Source organism: Dipodomys merriami, unplaced genomic scaffold (genome assembly GCF_024711535.1).
Source record: "Dipodomys merriami isolate MVZ:Mamm:240054 unplaced genomic scaffold, mDipMer1.0.p SCAF_4, whole genome shotgun sequence".
NCBI classification, from domain to species: domain Eukaryota; kingdom Metazoa; phylum Chordata; class Mammalia; order Rodentia; family Heteromyidae; genus Dipodomys; species Dipodomys merriami.
The window spans coordinates 8851658-8871381 of record NW_027205603.1 but is presented as its reverse complement, the minus strand read 5'-3'; the positions used below and the strand labels follow the sequence as shown (position 1 = coordinate 8871381).

The 19724-nt window shown below is 35.2% G+C and overlaps 1 protein-coding gene across 1 annotated transcript in view; it reads right to left on the bottom strand.

Annotated features, from left to right (window-relative positions):
* Malrd1 (MAM and LDL receptor class A domain containing 1) overlaps positions 1-19724 on the bottom strand; it is a 470497-nt gene that overhangs the window by 113175 nt on the left and 337598 nt on the right. Inside the window, exon 32 of the mRNA XM_069991735.1 lies at positions 16603-16760. Within this exon, the coding sequence (XP_069847836.1) occupies positions 16603-16760 (158 nt within the window). The remainder of the gene's footprint in view (positions 1-16602; positions 16761-19724) is intronic.

Below are 19724 nucleotides of genomic sequence, written 5' to 3'. Positions count from 1 at the left end.
TTTTAAAAACCTGAAAAAGTAAATCAAAACAGAACTTAGAAAGTGGCAAAACCTCCCATGCTCCTGGATTGGAAGGATCAACATCATGAAAATGACAATACTTCCCAAGGCTAACTATAAATTCAATGTGATACCTATCAATATTCTAACCTCATTCTTCAGGGAAATAGAAGAGGCAATCCAAAAATTCATATGGAACAATAAAAGACCCCGAATAGCAAAAACAATCCTCAACAGAAAGAACAGTGCTGGAGGAATATCAATACCAAATTTCAAACTTTACTACAAAGCCATAGTAATCAAAACAGCTTGGTACTGGCACAAGAACAGACCTCAGGACCAATAGAATAGAATTGAAAACCCAGAAATGAACCCACAGACCTATAGCCATCTAATCTTCGATAAGGGAGCTAAAAAAATAGAAGGAAAGACAGCCTTTTCAGTAAATGGTGCTGGCAAAATTGGTTAATAACCTGCAGAAAACTAAAGCTAGATCCTTATATATCATCCTACACCAGAATCAACTCCAAATGGATCAAAGACCTCAAAGTCAAAGCAGACACCCTGAAAACATTACAGGATGGAATAGGAGAAACCCTAGGTCTCCTTGGCACAGGCTGAAATTTTCTTAATAGAGATCCAGAAACACAACAAATCAAAGTAAGGTTGAACAAATGGGATTGCATGAAATTGCAGAGCTTCTGCATGGCAAAGGACATAGCTAGCAAGATCCATAGAAAGCCTACGGATTGGGAGAAGATCTTCACTAGCCATATTATGGATAAGGGTCTCATATCTAAAATATACCTGGAACTCAAAAAATTAAATCTCCCAACAACAAGTCCTCAAAGAAACAACTGTCCAATAAATAGGTGGGCTAAAGACTTAAAGAGAAACTTCTCTGAAGAGGAAATAATAACGGCCAATAGACACATGAAGAAATACTCAACCTCTCTAGCCATAAAAGAAATGCAAATCAAAACATTGAGCTACCACCTCACCCCAGTTAGAATGGCTATAATCAAAAACTCTAAAAAAAAAAAAACAAACCAAAAAACAAAAAAACAAACAAAAAAACCCACAACAGATGCTGGAGGGGATGTGGCCAGAAGGGAACCCTGCTGCATTGTTGGTGGGAGTGTAAACTTGTTGTATCCTCTGTATAAGTATTTTCACAATAAAAACCTTACCTAAAAAAAATAGTTTTAAATGCTAAAACAAAAATCTCCAACACCAAATTTTTTATCAAGCCAAAATTTTTTCAAAGTGAAGGAGAATTAAGATCTTTCTTAGGTAAGTAAAAAATTGCTTTAATTCTGTCTTGTACATGAATATAAATGAAATGTTTGTCAGGGAGGAGGATATGACCCAGGTCAACTGCTTGCTGTCTAGAAAAATCCAAGATACATGTTAGGACACAGATTAAAAGTAATGTGAATGGGAAATCTATTCTTTTTTAAATATATATTTTTTATTGTAAAGATACTGTACAGAGGGGTTACAGTTATATGAGCAAGGTAATGAGTCCATTTCCTATCCAGCATTATTAAACCCTCCTTTTTTCCCCCCTACCATCCCTTTCCTCCTCACCTCTCCAACTACTCCCTTTCTTTCCACCCCTCCTCGCAGAGTTGTAAAGTTTGTTTTCAACATACTGTCTTGTACATCTCATTGTTACAATGGCTCATCCTATATCCTTATTTCAGCATTTTGTTATTTCCCTCCCCCTCCCCAAATTAGAAAAATGTATATACAACGTGCAGGACACCAGAATTAGATACAACAAGGGCTATACCATGGGGGAAGAACTTACAAAGAAACAAAAAAAAATCACATACTACATTATAAGTACATTAAAAAGAACAAGAACAAAGATAAAATCTCTTGTGTCCCTATCTTGGGGCTCAGTTCACTTAACATCAGGTTATATGGTCATACGTACATAGCTTTTGATCTCTTCTGCTTGTCCTAGACATATACTAGTTATTGCAAATAAGGGAAACCATGGGACCTATGTTTCTTTGAGTCTGGCTTACTTAACGGGAAATATATTCTATGCTAACAATAATCCAAAGAAACCTAGAAAAGAAATATCAATTTTGGACAAAGTGGACTTCAGAGAAAGAATGCCAGGAATAGAGAGACCATTTGGTATAGTACCACGATCCCCTAAATTCCTCTATTGAAAGGCTGCCTGTCAGGTGATTTTATTAAGATGTGGGGCCTTTGGAAGGTGATGAGATATAACCAGGATGCCATCATTAATGGTAGTATTGCCCTACAAATGTGACCCGAGGGCATGTATTCACTCTTTCAGTTGGGCTAAGACACTGCTAGAAGTAAACTTGCTGTTCACAAACAACCTATTGCATTATTGCATCCCAATATAAAATTCTGTAACCATAAAAGGGCCAGCTCTCCAAAATGACATCCTAATACTTAACTAACATGCTAATAACAGACAGCAACTATCTGAGGCGAGAACTCAGATCTGCAGGGAGAAATAATGAATGTAACTGCAGCTGCTGACTAGAATACTCTCGTCAGTAACTGACAGATCTGAGGGCAACAAATCAGTAAGGACAGAGTTGAACTGAATAGCATCAATCAACTGGATCTAATTTACATTTATAGAATACTGCTTCTCAAGCTCAAATATAACAGTCACCAAGATTGATGACATTCTGGGACATAAAATGTACTGTAACCAATTTGAAAGAATAGAAATCATGCAATATATGCTCTCAGATCACAATGGAGTTAACTAAGGAATCTCTAAGTGGAAGAGAGTTAAAAATCCTCTAAATAATTTGACATTTTTAACACACTTACCAGTAACAGAGGCTAAAGCATATTCAGAAAAAAATTAAAAGATATATCAAAATAAATGAAAACAGAACTAACAAAAGTCTGTAGTATGAAGTGAAATAGTGAGTAGGGAAAATTTTAAAGTACTGAGTGTCTGTAGTAGAAAATAAGAAAGAATTAACACCAATAATGTTAGCTGGTATTTCAAAAATATCAATAAAATAGCTAAATCTGTAGTCAGGTTACCTGAGGAAAAAACTGAAGAAATAGATTTTTAATATCAGAAATGAAAGAGGGGTCATCACTATAATCCATGATTACTAAAAGGATTATTATCAGGGATTAAAAGTAAGGGATTTATAAGAGACTAATAAGCAATTATTATTAACAAGTATATCTCATGTATTTAATAATCCATTCATTGTGGATCAATTCTTTAGTCTACCAAAACTCACATGGAAAAGAACCACTAATCTAAGTAGAAGTATATCTATCAAATAAATTGAATACATTATCAGTAGCTTTCCAAAACTTTATCAAAACAAAAGACATTACTAGAAAAGAATATCTATAGGCTTATCTCTCTTAGTTCCCAGCAATGAATAATTGGAATTTGAAATACAAAATACCATTTATATTAGCTCATCAAAATAAATATATAGTCATGTGTCAGGGAACAAGGAGCAAACTGTTGGCCTTTGTTTCCTTAGGTGATTTCAGTGTTGTGGAAAGTTTATGGAATGCATGTACCCAAGTTAGAAGAGCAAACATGTCATTGGAGAAGATGCTATGCAATCAATTTCCTATTTCCCATCTGTCATTGACTAAACTGTTCCGTGGTTCATGACTACATATGTGTAAATCTTACAAAATGCATTGTATGTATGCAGAGCACCAAAAACATTGAAGAACTGTTAAAAGAACTGATAAGAAAATTCAATGATAAGTAAATGGATGTTGTATTCTGAAGAAGACTCAGGATGTCAAAATGTAAGCTCTTCGCAGTTTCTAAGTTATAAACGTGAATTAATGCAGCTCAGTCCTCGTCTAAATCACAGCAGGTTGTTTTGAGCACATTGACAATCCTATTCAGACGTTTAAAAAAATAAAAGAGCCTGAAAAAAACAACACAAAGTAGAAGAAAACTAACCCAGAGGATGGACAGTGTCTGACTGCAAGGCATAATAGAAAGCTGTAGTAATGAAGAGAGTGTTTTATTAGTGAAAGAGTAAACAACTTGATCAACAAAATGCACCAGAAAGCTCAGAAACAGATTCATAAATAGGAACAATTGATTTTTGACAAAGGAACACAGGCCAGTGGATAAAGAAGGATAATCTTTCCAACAAATGGTCCACATGAAAAAATTGCAAAATAAAAGAATGTAGATGCCTGTGTGTAAAGCTAACAGAAAATGGTGGTCTATAATATCAGTCCTAGAAAGGTAAATATAAAAATGATAAATGAATTAATAAATTAACCCAAAATTATCCATAGACCTAAGTGTTAACTGAGAACTATAAAATTTGTAGAAGGTAACAGATGATAAGTAAGGCAAGTTTGGGTTTTGCAGTGACATTTTAGATACAATGCCAACATTGGAAACCAGTTGTTAAGTATTGATAAATTGGATTCCATTTAATTCAAAACCTCTACTGCATGAAAGACATTTGTTTAGAGGATGGAAAGATGAGCCAGATAGTAGAAAATATTTTACAATACATATTTAGTGTTTAAGATACAGAAAACTTTTAAAATTAAAAAGCCATAAGCATCAATTTCACAATTTGACACAAATACAAATAAGTACAGGATAAAATTCTCATCATCCTATGACATCATGAAATTACAAACATTTGAAAATTAGATGTTCCCAAACAAGCTAGCACCGAAATTCCAAATCACTGGGAATAACAAATGCTTCCTAGCGTGTGGGTCACAGGAAACATTTCTTGCTGATGGAAACACAAACAGTGCATCTTCCTTTAAAGGCAGTTTGGTACTTTTTTTTAACCAAATTAAACGCACTTTACAATCTAGTACTTATATTGCAATTAATTAGTAATTATATTAATTAGTAATTAGTAATTAATTAATTAGTAATTATATTGCAATTAATCTAAATGAGTTGAAAATCTATACCCACATAAATCCTACACTTTGAGATGACAAAATCTGGAAGCCATCAAGGGAACATGAAACAGGCAAATAAACCAACTTTGCTAATCTAGCAACAGGATGCTATTTATTTACTTATTCATGTGTTTATTTTTGCAGTACGGAAGACTGAACTGGAGGCTTTACATTCTAGGAAGGTACTGCACCAATTGAGCCATGCCTCCTGCCCTTTTTACATTAGTTATTTTTGAGGTAAGATCTCCCTTTATTCCCGGGGCTACTTAGGCTGCAATCCTCCTACTTGTGTTTCCTGGTGTTGCTGGGGTAACAGGCCCACCACTCTGTCCAACCATTGGGCTTCGTCTACACTGGGGTAACAGGTAAATGCCACAGCACCTAGCCATTGGTTGAAATGAAGCTTCTTGAATATCTGTTAGCTCAAGCTGGCCAAGAACTGTGATTCCCCAATCTCTGCCAAGTAGATAGAATTGTAGGATTGAAATCAAATGTAACAGACAAGAAAACTGGTGTCCACTGTTGCTTAATAGGCATGTAGGCATAAATATCTAATGGTTTTATTGTCACCTGATTCATTATATGTGGTCTAAAAAACATTTTCTCTAGCTTCACAGAAATTTATTTTAAATAAAACTGGAGTTTATCTTCCTTACATACTACTCATACCAATATTTCAAGACATTTAAAAGTGTATCTTCAAAGTGCATCTCTTCTGTATTGACTCAGGATTTTCTTCCTCATTTTCCAGTCCTTAGAAACACCAGGGCTTAGGGCTTGGCACTAAACCAAATTCCTGAGTTGGGACTCAGGCATTGCTCTTTTCTCTCTGAAATGCTCTTCCATTTTTAATCCCATATTTACAGGGCTCACTCCTTTAATTTCTTCGAGTGTTTACTCAGACTTTACATTTATGATGAGGCTAACTCTACCACCAGTTACAAAATTGAGCCCCAATCCATCTTTCCCACTTCTCTTATTCTGCTCCAGGAGATACCACAGTCTTTAAGATGCTACCCAATCTACTTGCACAGTTGCTATCTATTGTTTACTTTCTCCACTGTACCAAAAAGTAAGAAAGAAGATGAGTTCTGAGTATTATTTATTTATATATCTTAAATGAATAAATCAGGGCCATACACATAATAGATGCTTGATAAAACTTTGCTTAAGACTGAACACGTAGGAAATTAAGGAATGCAAGGAATTTTAGAGATACAAAGGACGCTAGTGACTTTCTAATTCAAAATGTCCTATGGAGTTAGAGGGAATCCAGTGGACATTTGCCCATGTCCACTGGTCATCAATGATAGAAATGGAAATATAGTCTCATATTTCTTTCTTAGCAATTTCTACCAAAGCAAAGCAAAGGTTTTATTTTTTGATAAAACATGTATCTACTTACAAATATCAGGATGATACAGTTACTTCTGTGAGTTTTCAGTGTTCTTACTAATATTTTTACAATTGCTGTCACACTGAAATGACACCCCAGTGCTCTTTCTGATTTGGGTGTCACTGAGTTATACCTAAGTTATGACCTTTCATCAGGGATTCACCCTAGGCAAGCAGGCAGAATGAGTGATTACCAGCACCACGGTCAGAATTATTAGTGTTGGAATGGGATTTGGCTCAGTCACTATAGTTAGAAGGAGATCACCCTTGTCTTCTGTCATTGCCTTTGACTGTGGAGATGGAAGACCACTGAGAATCAGTTTTCTAATCATACATATTAAGAAAGCTTGGGGCTGGGAAGGTGGCTCAGTGGTAGAGTGCTTGCCTTGCATGCATGAGGCCCTGGGTTCGATTCCCCAGCACCACATAAGCAAAAAGCAAAAAGCCGGAAGTGGTGCTGTGGCTCAAGTGGTAGAGCGCTCGCCTTGAGCTGAAGAGCTGAGGGACAGTGCCCAGGCCCAGAGTTCAGGTCCCACGACCGGACCCCCTCCCCCCCCCAAAAAAAAATTAAGAAAGCTTGTTCAAACTGAAACTCTTATCACTGATTATTGGTAGTGTAAGAAGGAATTCTAGAAATCTATGATATCTGAAAAACAAAGAACTTCCCAGCATGCATTGCATACGTACTTAGCAGTAAGAAGGCTCAACAGATCTGGAGGCCAGGATCCAGATTCTAATCCGATCTCTGCTAAGATGTCAGCAATCCTTTGGCCTAACCTCCCATATAGCTCGGCTTATAAGAATACATCATCATGCCTGACCAGCTTTTAAATGTTTTATTTTGTTGTTGCTCCAGAAGAAATGTGTTTAAGTTGGTATTAACACTGTTAATTTATTTTTTAAAATTATTTGATTGTTTTAGAGAACATTCTGTCAAAGATGGCATAAAGAACAGGCTGAGTCTTGTTAGAAGAGTATTCATTAGGTGATTTCATTATAAGCAATGAAGTCTTTTGTGGGATTAAAAAAAATTCAGGCTGTTATTTCAAGTTTTCCTTTTTTTTAACATAAACAAAAATATTGTTAAGGTTCTTGTAAATAAGGAGAATAAGAGCTAGAGAGATTTAGGTTTTTTTCTGAGCTTTTAATCCTCAGTGACTTACAAAGATGGAGCCTAGGAAACAGATTTCCTATAATCGATTTGGGTCGTCTCTCCTCTATCACTTAGATTACTATGAGCACCTTGATGCTCAGAGGAGGAAGAAATGCAAAACATTACAGCTACCTCATATGTGGAAACTGAATGTCTAGTTTGTATTTATCTCTACAACATTAATCTTGCCTTCTTTGAAAGAGACAGACTATTTAGGAATAATATAAATAAAGAATCAACAAAATGCCTCTTTTGGGAGAAATGACCCGTACATCCTTCGCTGTTCACCTAATATGTAACATTTCTCCCAATTAATCACATCACTGCAGAGACCACCACCAGAGTGCCTTCAAAACACCTCCTCTAAAAGTGAAGAGAAATGTAAAGTGCAGAACATCAAATAGAAATTAAAATGGAACTGTGAGTTGATTTGTTTCCCATTTAGAATGTTCTGCAAAACTGTAAATATTTGGGGGAAAAGTTTCTAATCCTAATGTCTAACTAAAAACACAAGCTTACCTGTACTACCCATGAATGTTCCACTTCAAAGACAGAAAAAATACAGACATAAATCCCCAGAAGCCCTGGAAAATCCAGAGCACATCACTAACATACAAAAATAGAACTTTGTGGAAGTTTTCAACCAAGTAGAAACTGTTGAATGGAAATTTCCAAACAGAGCTGGTATACTTGCAAATACCTGTAGGTGAAAGAAAAGACCACTAGCTCTAAAAACAAAAAGAAAAACTTTTCCAGTAGAACTTTGGAATAACTCAAAAGATAGGGGTCAGATACAAGGAGCTGGTACCAGCTACTCATTAATCATGGGCTCCAAAACCAGCCAGGTCAACCCCTCGTGTTAAGAGTTGTTGAGTCTAGCATTTGCACGAAGAGCACGTAGGGTAGGCAAATATTGCTGATGTCGACACAGGTATTTCTGAGTGACCACTGGACCCAATAAATGAGGTAATGATCCTATGACTGCCACAGAGTGTCTATGAGTACCTATTGTTCCCTCAGTAAACAACAAATAACATCATGGACATAGGTCTAGTGAAAGCATGGCTCGTCTTTGTCATCAGAGTCACACAGACCCAGAGATCTTGAATCAGTGCATATATTCCCCCTTAATGGAAATATATTTATTATTTATTCTGAGAAGCTGAAATGCATATGGTAGCAATACTCACTCTTGTTTCACCTATGTATAGGGCTAGAAAGCCAATATGGTATAACCAGTTACTCGAGGAAAACTGTTTAAAAGAGAGAAAATAAATAAAACAGAATACTGAACATTATGTGGAAGACTGTCAATAGAGCCAAAGGAAAAATATAAATGAACCAAATGAAAAATAAATGAATAAAATTAATTACCATTGAGACATTTGGGCACTTCATTTTTAACAGGTGTATATGAAAGAGATGTGACCAGAAGTCTTGAAAATGAGAAATATTAGTGCTCAGATTAAAAACCCAGGTAGAAACTGATTATTAGAACTGACCCAGATTAAATACAAAGTAACATGACAAACTGAACAAAATGAAGTACCGCCTTGGTGACAGAAGAGAGTCCTTCAAATTTAAAAGAAAAAAATGAGAATTCCTGTATCAGAATCTGAATGCTCTCTTCATCAGAAGAGGAAACTTGGACCCAGAGAGAAACAGTAGGGTTGTGTACGAGGGAATGACCAGAAGCAAATAAAAGGAGAAGTTAGAGAGAGAGTCCTCAGAAGAAAATGAAATCAGTTCTTATGTTGTTCTTGGATTGCTAATTTCAGAACTGTCACAAAATAAATTTCTATCATTAAAGCTTAAAGCCACCCACTCTGTAATAGTTTGTTATGATCAACTTTGCAAACAAAAATAATCCAATACTGTGGTTAGCATTGATACACAGATAGATTGATGAAGATGCATCATACTCATAAACTGACATGCTGAATTGAAACCTCTTTGTATACTACCTTAACACAATAAGAAAGAAATTAATAGATCAGTGAGAAAATATGACTGTTAAATACATTGTGTTACTTAAGAATGTACTATGAAGTATCAAGTATTTTAATGAATGTGATTATGAAAAAAGGAGAATTATTTATATATTATAAATAATGGTCTCATTAATTTTAAGAAGTTAGAGGCAAGCCAATAAAATCTAATCAAAGGTCTTCTTTTATCTGAGGGGTAGGGATGTCAGAAGAAAAGAAGACAACAATTAAAACTTACAAATACTGGAAAAAATAGAAGTAAATAAAAAACATCTAATCAACCCACTTAAGAGGAAGTTGATGAAATATGACAAATAGAACAAGAAAGTAGATGATTAAAAGACAGAAGCTCAGATAGCAGAATATATCCAGTCATATACTGTTTGTAAGAGATATGACAAAAACCAAGTATCATGGAGTCATTACGAATGAGAGTAGTTACAATATAAAGCCAAAACAACTCATTAGAACATGGATGTCATTTTCAGGAAAAATGGGCTTCCAGAGAAAGTAAAATAGATACATTAAGGTGACAAAATTTACAATTCCCTTCTAGATGCAACTGTCTTGAATATTTAAGCACTCAGCACTTGTCCTTAACATACAAAGAAGAAAAAGCCAAGTTACATATATATATATATATATCCTGTAAAAAACATATGAACTCAAAGACCAAGGGCTTTGAATATAGGCAAATTAAGCAGATAACAATGAAAAGACATGACCTGTCATCTCTCCATGTATCTACCTAGCTTTGTGACTGAGGAGTAATCATTCTGTCCTATACCTAAAGAAAATTTGTGTATATAAAAATTTACACATGCCTATCTGAATTTAACACCAAATAACAGAAACATGTCAAATCAAACAAGGGGAGGAGGAATTGAGTCTATGTCCTTACAACAATTATCTTGCTAATTCAAAAACAATTCCTAGTATATTAACCTTTAGCTATATATGTTACTCTACTTGGAATTTATAAATATTTATATATAAACAGACACATATTTACTATATATGTATTCTAAGTAGATTAATTAGTTCAATCTACAAGCCAGAATTGAATAATAACTAAAACAAAGATGATATATAGTTATTTCCTAAGATTGCTATTAAGGCCAGACTCTTTAAGGAATATAGAGGATAAATACCACCAACTAAAAATGTGTAAGAAAAGTGAGTTATCTCTGAATATGTTAAAGGGATTTTGGAAGAAATCTCATTCACCTTGGGACCCAGACTTGCAAGCAAAGCCTATCCTGGTTCTTCCTCAAGGTGACTTTGAACGTAGTCATTTACAGTCAGGTATATGAAATGCCCTTCTTTTTTTTTTTTTTCTTCAAATTCTCACATCTTTGACTTAAAACTGTAACTTGATTTTAATTTTTAGCAGCACACCTCTTCAACTGGAGGTCACTTTTCTCTTCCCACTTTCATTATATTTTGAAGGGTAAGTCTACTTTGAAGGTCAATTTAGATTAGCTCTTTCTCTCCAGGGTCAGCCTTTGCCTTTTGTGAGGTGCCTTCCTACCATGCTTAATTTTTAACTTAATAACAACACACAAGAATGTTTCTTTTACCATTCTGAGGGTTATTTTTCTACCACCTACAGTTGCAGATTCACAATTCAGTATTGTTTTCTCTCAGTGGTCAAGGTATCTCTGGTTTCAACATCTACATGTTCGCTTTTGCTAAGCTTTAAATATGGGCTCATGATTCTTGCTACATAGCAAGAAGATGATGTATCCTGACTGTTCCTAACATGTTGGAGAAAAACCTCACTTTTCTTACCTATTCAGAGAAAAGTACATGGGATACTGGTAGTAGAGCCTTGAATCCATTCTTAAAACTGGGGTAAATCACTAAAATCATTTTGGCTTATCATAATCAGTGTTATGTTCTAGGTGTCACATCATACATTTGATTTCAACATACCAGGGAGCGTGATAGATTGAAAATTATTGCCCTAGTATATTACTTTGCATATTTCTGCTTAAAATACAAAAAATGGGCTGAAATTTAGGAAACTATTTAGTGTTTTTGCAAGTCTGCTTAGAGAACATGAATTTGATAAATATATTCAACAATTCTTACACATATGACCAGACCTTTTATGCATGAGGATATCTGTACATATTACTAGTTCTCACAAATATTCCCTAATACTTTTCTCTAAGGCTCCTGACAAAGTTCAACATAAGCAGAAATGAAAGATAATTGCTATGTTAGAAAAAAATCTGCTGACATGTAGTTTTTACCTACAAACCTCCCTGCTTTTTATTATTTTGGAAATGGAGTCTAGCAAATTTTTCTCCCCAGGTTGGCCTGAGCAGGTAAGATTACAGTCAAGAGCCAACAACTCTAATAGTGGCTTTTAACAGATTTCACAACAACATAAAAGTCCACTTTTACCCAAAAATAATAATAAAGAAAGAGATGTATGCATTTGCCTTAACTATGGTACATAGACTGATACTTTGAATCCACATTTTATTTTTTGATGCCAGTCCTGGGGCTTGAACTGGGGTCTGGGTGCAGTCTCAGGGTTTTTTGTGTGTGTGTGTTGGTTTTTATGCTCATGGCTAGTGCTCTATCATTTGAGCCACAACTTCAATTCTGGCAGTTTTGGTGGAAAACTAGAGATAAAAGTCTCAATGACATTACTACCTAGGCTGGCTTTCAATTGAGCTATCAGATCTCAGCCTGCTAAGTAGCTAAGGTTACAGACATGAAGTACTAGCATCTGGTTTGGAATAAAAAAAATTTTATATAATTACAAGTATATATTTAACTTGGGGTATTTTCTCTTTATTTTTATGTTTTGCTAGTCCTGGGGCTTGAACTCAGGGCCTGGGTGCTGTCCCTGGTCCTCTTTGTGTTGAAGGCTAGCATTCTACCACGTGAGTCACAGCACCACTTCTGGCTTTTTCTGGGTAGTTTAATGGATATAAGAGTCTCATGGACTTTTTGGCCCACGCTAGCTTTGAACCATGATCTTCAGATCTCAGTGTCTTTAGTAGATAGGATTACAGGTGTGAGACACTAGTGTCCAGCTTAGTTTCTCTTTTTGAAATGGCATTTCCCCCTATTTCTCTATCCAATGAATGTTTGGAAAAATTTCTGCAGCACAAGTGACAGTTACTAAATGGGCCAGGTCCTTGGCTATGTGGTAATATCCCATGGGGAATCAGCAGAGCCATTTGAGTGGCTTGTTAATACAAGTTGTCATTTTGCAAATTATGACTTCACTGCACTAAATGATAGCCCTGTACTTGGGTTAAGTGAGTATAAATCTAAAACACATTTCCTCTAGTAGAAGCTCTTAATGTACCATATTTCATTGGTCCATTATTCAATTATTCAGATTATCATCTTATTGTTTATGGTTGGTAAGGACAGACGTTGAACAATGTGTAAAAATCCATTTCTGTCTTGAAGTACCTGTCCAAGGCTGGCAGTGAGTGTCTCTGCATCACTCTGGGGTGCCTATGGCCATTCTGCATTGAAGAAACACGCTGAACAGGAATGAGACTCTTGTCATTCTCTGCCATACTTACCACTCTGAAGTTCATAGTTCTGGGAGCATCTCAAAGAACAGAACTATATTTGTAGGGTAAGATTGGACTTTTCATCAAAGACAACTGGATATTCAATGACATACTCTAGGTGATCCAAAAATCACAGGCAGTCTCAATTTGACAAAGAACAATGAAGTCTTCGTGGATTTTGTCCTTGAATTGCTCACTCAAAATTAAACCCTATGACAGCAGGGTGCAGGTGGCTCCGTTTGTAATTCTAGCTACTCAGAAGACTGGAATATAGAGGACTGTATTCCAAGGCCAGTGTTAGTAGAAAGTCTTCACTACTGTACCTCCAGGTAACTAGCAAAAATGACATACTCCAACAGTAAATGCATCATCCAGGCAAACAAGCTGATCAAGTAGGAGGTCCTGAGTTCAAACTCAAATACCAGCCAAAGAAACAAAAAAGCAGCTGAACAAAAGAATCATATGAGATATCTCATGCACACTTGTTTTACACTAGGTAAAACAAATCCATAGCACACTTTTCACCATCTTGTACACTCAAGTGTTTATTGCTACCCCTATTAAACTCATTGCTAAGCCATTTTGTGTGTTTTATAAAAAGTTGTCATTTAAACCACATTTGTACTGAAAACTACAGCATGGAGAAGACAGTATACATAAAGCACCTTCTAAAGAACTAGATTCCAACAACCATCGGTAGGTGGTTTCTTTCTCTCTTCAATCTTCCTAAATGTCACATTAAAACAAAACAAAACTCATAAGCACCAATTTATAATAGTAGCTTCCTGCAGCAACACAGAGTAAACTGCATGGCATGGTATGAAGTGAAATAAACCAGGCACTTGTCTTACTCAGATGTGGAGACTAAAAATGTTAACGTATTGTAGCAGAGAATGAACATAGAGTTGAAAAAGGGAAGAGCAGAGAGAGATTTAAGAATAGACTGGTTATCAGGTACAAAAATACAAGTGGGTAGAAGGAATAAATTATAGTGCTTTATGGCACAAAAAAGTGATTACAATAGCTCATTATAGGTTTCAAAATAGATTAAAAAAGGGATTTTTGTTCCCAACACAAGAAGTCACTAATGTTATGTGGTATTATTATGTTAATTATACCACTTGATCATTACTTATTATGTACACTTATAATATCATGCTGCACCAATAACTATGTACACTTATTTTGTGTTCCTGACAAATTTCAAACTACACCAAGTTCAAAAGTTGGGCTGGGCTGGCCACTGGCACCAGCTGGAAGGTCTTCAGAACAGCAAGGAATCACCCAGAGGCAGGCAAGAGAAGCGTCGGTGACTGACTGGAGTCCACGGGTCTTAATGGTACTGATGACCACAGAAGTAAAACCTAGGAAATTTCAGTTCTAACAATAATGATGTTCCTGAAGAGGCACATTTACATTTGAAATGTTATATTCTGTAAGTTTTGGTAGAAATAATTTAGGTCTAAAAATTCAACTCTAAGATCAAAACCATTTCAACACAGTGGCCAACTGTCATGAATAATAGGCCTCCAGGATCCCTTGTAGCTGTATTCATTCATCTGTGCCACAGGAACAAGGTTTAGAAAGTAGTTCATTTTCCATAAGCAATTAGAGACTTCTATAATTTGCAAAAAGAAGTGTTACAAAAAGTCTAAGTTGTAAAAGTTAGCTGTTCACTTCCTTTTGATTTCTTTAAAACTGAGTTTGGAGTAATGAAAGGATAAAAAGATATTAGTACTTAAAGGATAAAGGGTATTAATAATTCTTAAGAGAAATTCTATTATCCTGTGCCAAATTTCATTTTTTCCCCCTTTTTACTGTTCCTGGGGCTTGAACTCAGGTCCTGGGTTCTGGTTGCTGTCCCGGGGCTTTTGTGCTCAAGGTGATTGTTCTAGCATATTAGCCATAGCACTTCAGCCACAACTCTACTTGTCTCTCTCTCTCTCTGTGTCTGCCTTTAATTGGAGATAAGAGTCACAGACTTTACTGCTGGGCTGGCTTAGAACTATGATTCTCAGATCTCAGCCTACTCAGTAGCTAGAATTGTAGGTATGAGCCACCAATGCTTGGTAAAATTTCACCGTTATTTTTATTATTAATTTTTTGAACCTCCCATGATCCTAGATTGGGAGGATTAACATGGCAATACTGTCAAAGGTTATCTACACATTCAATATAATACCCATCAATATCCCAATCTCATTCTTCAAGGAAATAGCAGAAGCAATCTGAAAATTCATATGAAACAATAAAAGATCCCATATCGCAAAAATAATCCATAGCAGAAAAAACAGTGCTGGAGGAATATCAATACCAGACTTCAAACTCAACTATAAAGCCATAGTAATCACAACAGCTTGGTACTGGCACAAGAACAAACCTGAGGACCAATGGAATAGAATTGAAGACCCAGAAATGAACCTGCAGACCTAGAGTCACCTAATCTTTGATAATGGAGATAAAAAAAAATTGAATGGAAGAAAGACAGTCTCTTCAGTAAATGGTACTGACAAAATTGGTTAACTACCTTTAGAAAACTACAATTAGATCCTTATATATCACCCTGCACCAAAATCAACTCCAAATGGATCAAAGACCTCGGAGTCAAAGCAGACACTGAAAACATTACAGGATGGAATAGGAGAAACCCTAGGGCTCCTTGGCACATGCTGAAAATTTCTTAATAGAGACCCAGAAACACAACAAATCAAAGAAAGGTTGGACAAATGAGATTGCATGAAACTACAGAGCTTCTGCATCACAAAGGACATGGCTAGCAAGATCAATAGAAAGTCCACAGACTGGAAGAAGATCTTCATTAGGTATACAATAAAGGGTCTTATATCTAAAATATGCTTTGAACTAAAAAAATTAAATTCTCCAAAAAAAAATCCTCAAAGAAACAACCACCCCCATTAATAAGTAGGGCTAAAGACTTAAAGAGAGACTTCTCTGAAGTCAATTTGAAATAAAAAGAATAATTCTATTTATTCAAATGACAAGTTATCACGTAATTCCTTGACCATAATAATAGGGACTGGGTCCTAATATGCAATGTTGTAATTAGAACTCAACTTCAAATTTCATTCATGATGATCAAAAGTCTTATTAATCTTTCATAGGATGAACAACACAAATGAAGCAACTGGTTTCTTTAAAGTCATTCCTGTTTGGTATCATACATTCATTAAAATGGAGCAGGCAATTGTTTCATACTATAAAGATATGTGTTTAAAAACGTAAATTTGCTTTGTGTAAAGTACAGAATTCCTCACATTCCTTCATTGTCCCTAGTTGAGTTGTTAGTAGAAAATAAATGTACAATCTACCCATAAGTCTTTTTTTTTCCTGGGTAATCTTTTAAATAGCAGGCACTCTAATTGAATTCAGGTGGTAGCCATCAGTGAGCTAAATCTTGACTGAGATTAAGATGAATGACAGCACTGCATGCCAAAGACCCATGGCCCCAGCAAGAAATGAGAAATTAATGAGATCAGCATTGGTTGTATGACTGAGGAAAAAACGGAAAATATTTAAACTCATGTGAAAAATATCTTAAATCTGTCTTGTTCTGTACCTTTAATATCCCCAGTCTCTGAGGATCGACCATGTAGAACCAGAATCGGACAGTACACACTCCAAGGCTTGCTGGGAAGTACTTGGTGGTCATGATTCTTGCAGTTGACTCTTGTTTGGACCCAGAAGAATTGACATACAGGAAGTACTGGCCACTACCTGTGAAAAAGATTAATACCAGTTTTTCTTTTCAGTGTAGAAATACATTCTACAGAACAGGATATAATGCATTTTAGCAACATACAAGTACTATTTTCTGTATTCACCTGCACACAAGCACAATTTGGTTTTTGGTGAATCACCTATCCATAACATTCTGAGCAATAAAATAGTGGTGCTCTGATCACTTGGCACATAACTGCTGCACAAACATTTGTGTTAAGTATAAAGGTGCTTTTTTTTCATAGTTTCTTTTCTCCTAGTTGCTTTATTTCAACTGTGTGGTACCCAGAACAGATTAGAGTATACATTGGGGTGTTGATTGATATTGTATCTCAATTTCTATTGTTCTGTCTCCTGTGCTGAACAAAGAAGTAGCGAGGGGTTATAACTCCAGGGAACTATGATTCTTTGTGTCATTATGCTATTTATTTTTTTAAAATAACTTTTGTGCTCCTCAGTTACCTTAGCACATGGAAGAACTCTATGTAAATTCAGTTGGATAGGTTTCTGACATCATTGTCAAACTTATCAAGCTATTTTACTGATTGTGGAGATACACACACTGATATGCTATATGTACATAGCCTATCAATACTATTGAAGCGTTTTCTCATTACTAGTCTTTTTTTTCCCCCAATGGCATAAGTAATGGATCAGTAACAACTTCCCCTTCGCTTTTCTTTTTTTTTTTTTTGTTGTCGTTGGTCGTGGTGCTTGAACTCTAGATCTGAGCACTGTCCCTCAGCACTCTACTACTTGAGACACAGTGCCATTTCCTTTACTTTTGATAATTAGTAACTTGTGTTTCCTCTTTCTTATTTTAGTTAATGTGCTTAAAATGCTTTCAATTTTATTGATCTTTTCAAAGGTCTAATATCTAGTCTCACTATTTCCTCTATTGATTTTTTTAAAAATATAATTTCACTAATATCTCTTCCAATATTTCTTTTTTTTCCTGCTTACTTTGGATTTAAACTTCTCTTCATTTTCTACCTCCAGATATTAAAATTTAGATTATTGAGATCTTTCTTCTCATCATGTAAATGCATCCAATATTTTAAAAATTCCTACTGTTTTACCTGAAATCCACAAATTTTGATGCTTTCTTTTAAATTTAGTTAAATATTTAAGGCATTTCTTGAGATGTTTTTTCTTTGACTCATATGCTATTATTTTGTTTCTTCGTATTTTTTTCAGTGGTGGTGAAATTTTAATTCAGTGCCTTACTTTTGCTTAGCACATACTTTACCACTTGGGACACACTTCCTGCCCTGACAAATGTATCATTGGGGTGGTTGTTTAATCTCTATGTTTTTGCGGTTTAACATCTATATTTCTGTGTTGACTTTTAGCGTAATTCCACTGTGATCTGAGATCATGATTTGTATGTTAATTCTTTTAAATTTAATAAAGGTACATTATCAATGCCCACAATATGGTGTGTCTTGGTGATGATTATGTGTGAACTTCAGAAGAATGTGTATTCTGTTATTGTTGTATAAAGTATTATACCGATGTTATTAGATCCACGGGTGATTTTGCTTTTCAGTTCAACTTCAGCCTTCCTGATTTTCTGTTGGACATATCTGTACTTTGCTGATAGACACATTTAATTTTCCAGTTTAAATAGTGGACTCAAATACCATCCCTTGATATTTGATCATGCTTTGCTTAACAATTTTGAGTTTTCTGATAATAGGCACTTATTAAGGATTATTTTATTTTTGAGAATAATGATAATGTTATTACTATGTAATATTCCTGTGTATCTCTGATAGATTTCTTGCTGCAGAGTCTACCTTGAACTGACCCATTCTTTTGATTAATGTTGCCTTGGCCTCTCTTTCTCTATCCATATCAGACTTTTAACTTATGTATGTTTTTATATTAAATGTAGCTTCTATATTGACAATAGATATCTAGCTTTTTTTTCTATCTGACAGTTTCTGTGTTTTAACTATTGAATTTAGACTATTAATGTTTAAAGTAATTATTTACAGAGTGGAATAAATATCTACCATAATTGTTACTTCTTTGTATTCTTTGATCATTTTAAATCTTTCAGGTTTTTATTTATTTATTAATTATTGCTCCAACTGTATATTTTACATGATTCCAACTTTTATCTTCTCTTTGTATATTAGGTATACATCCTTAAACCCACCTTTTTCTAGTAGATGATTTTCCGTTTGTAAAATAAATTATAGTTAACCCAAGTCCTCCTTAAAATGTCCTGATAACTCTTGGTGAATGAGCATGTTTGGCTGATGGAGGGCTTCTATCTGATTCCCTGTCTCTTATTACATTGTTGGTCATTTCTATTCCACTTGGCCACTTAAGTTCTGTCTAAATTGATTATTTTGAGGACAAGGACTTTTAAGAAGAGAATGCACTACAAGAACTTTAAAACGAGTACTTTTCTATTTGCCTTACTGAAAGCTGAGAAAATTTATTTCTGCTTTCAATATGAGAACCCGAGAGAGCCCTTAAAGATAAAACTCACAAGGGTGCGTGAGGGAGACCCCTAGGACAAGATAGCTCTGGAACATGTTTCTGCAACTTTTCCTCATTGAGGATGATGTTATTGCTCAATTATGGCTTGGGGGTCTCTGTTCAGTTTTTTTTTTGTCCAAGTGAGCTGTATCCACCTCTTCATTTCTCCAGTAACAGGGACACTGGCTTTTCCTGTGATCTTGTGTCTCTATGAATCTAAAAAGAGTTATTGATTTCCAATTGTTCAGCTTTTTAATTTATTTTACATTTTTGTTGTTATGCAGATGGAAATGTCTTTCTAACTTTCACACATATTGGGTAGGACCTAGAAATGATTTGGATATTTTATTTTTTGTGGGGCTATTATGAATGGAGTTCCTTTCCTGATTTCAGCCATGCTTTTCTCATGGTTGGCATACAGAAAAGCCATTGATTTTTGAGGGTTAATTTTATACCCTGCTACTTTGT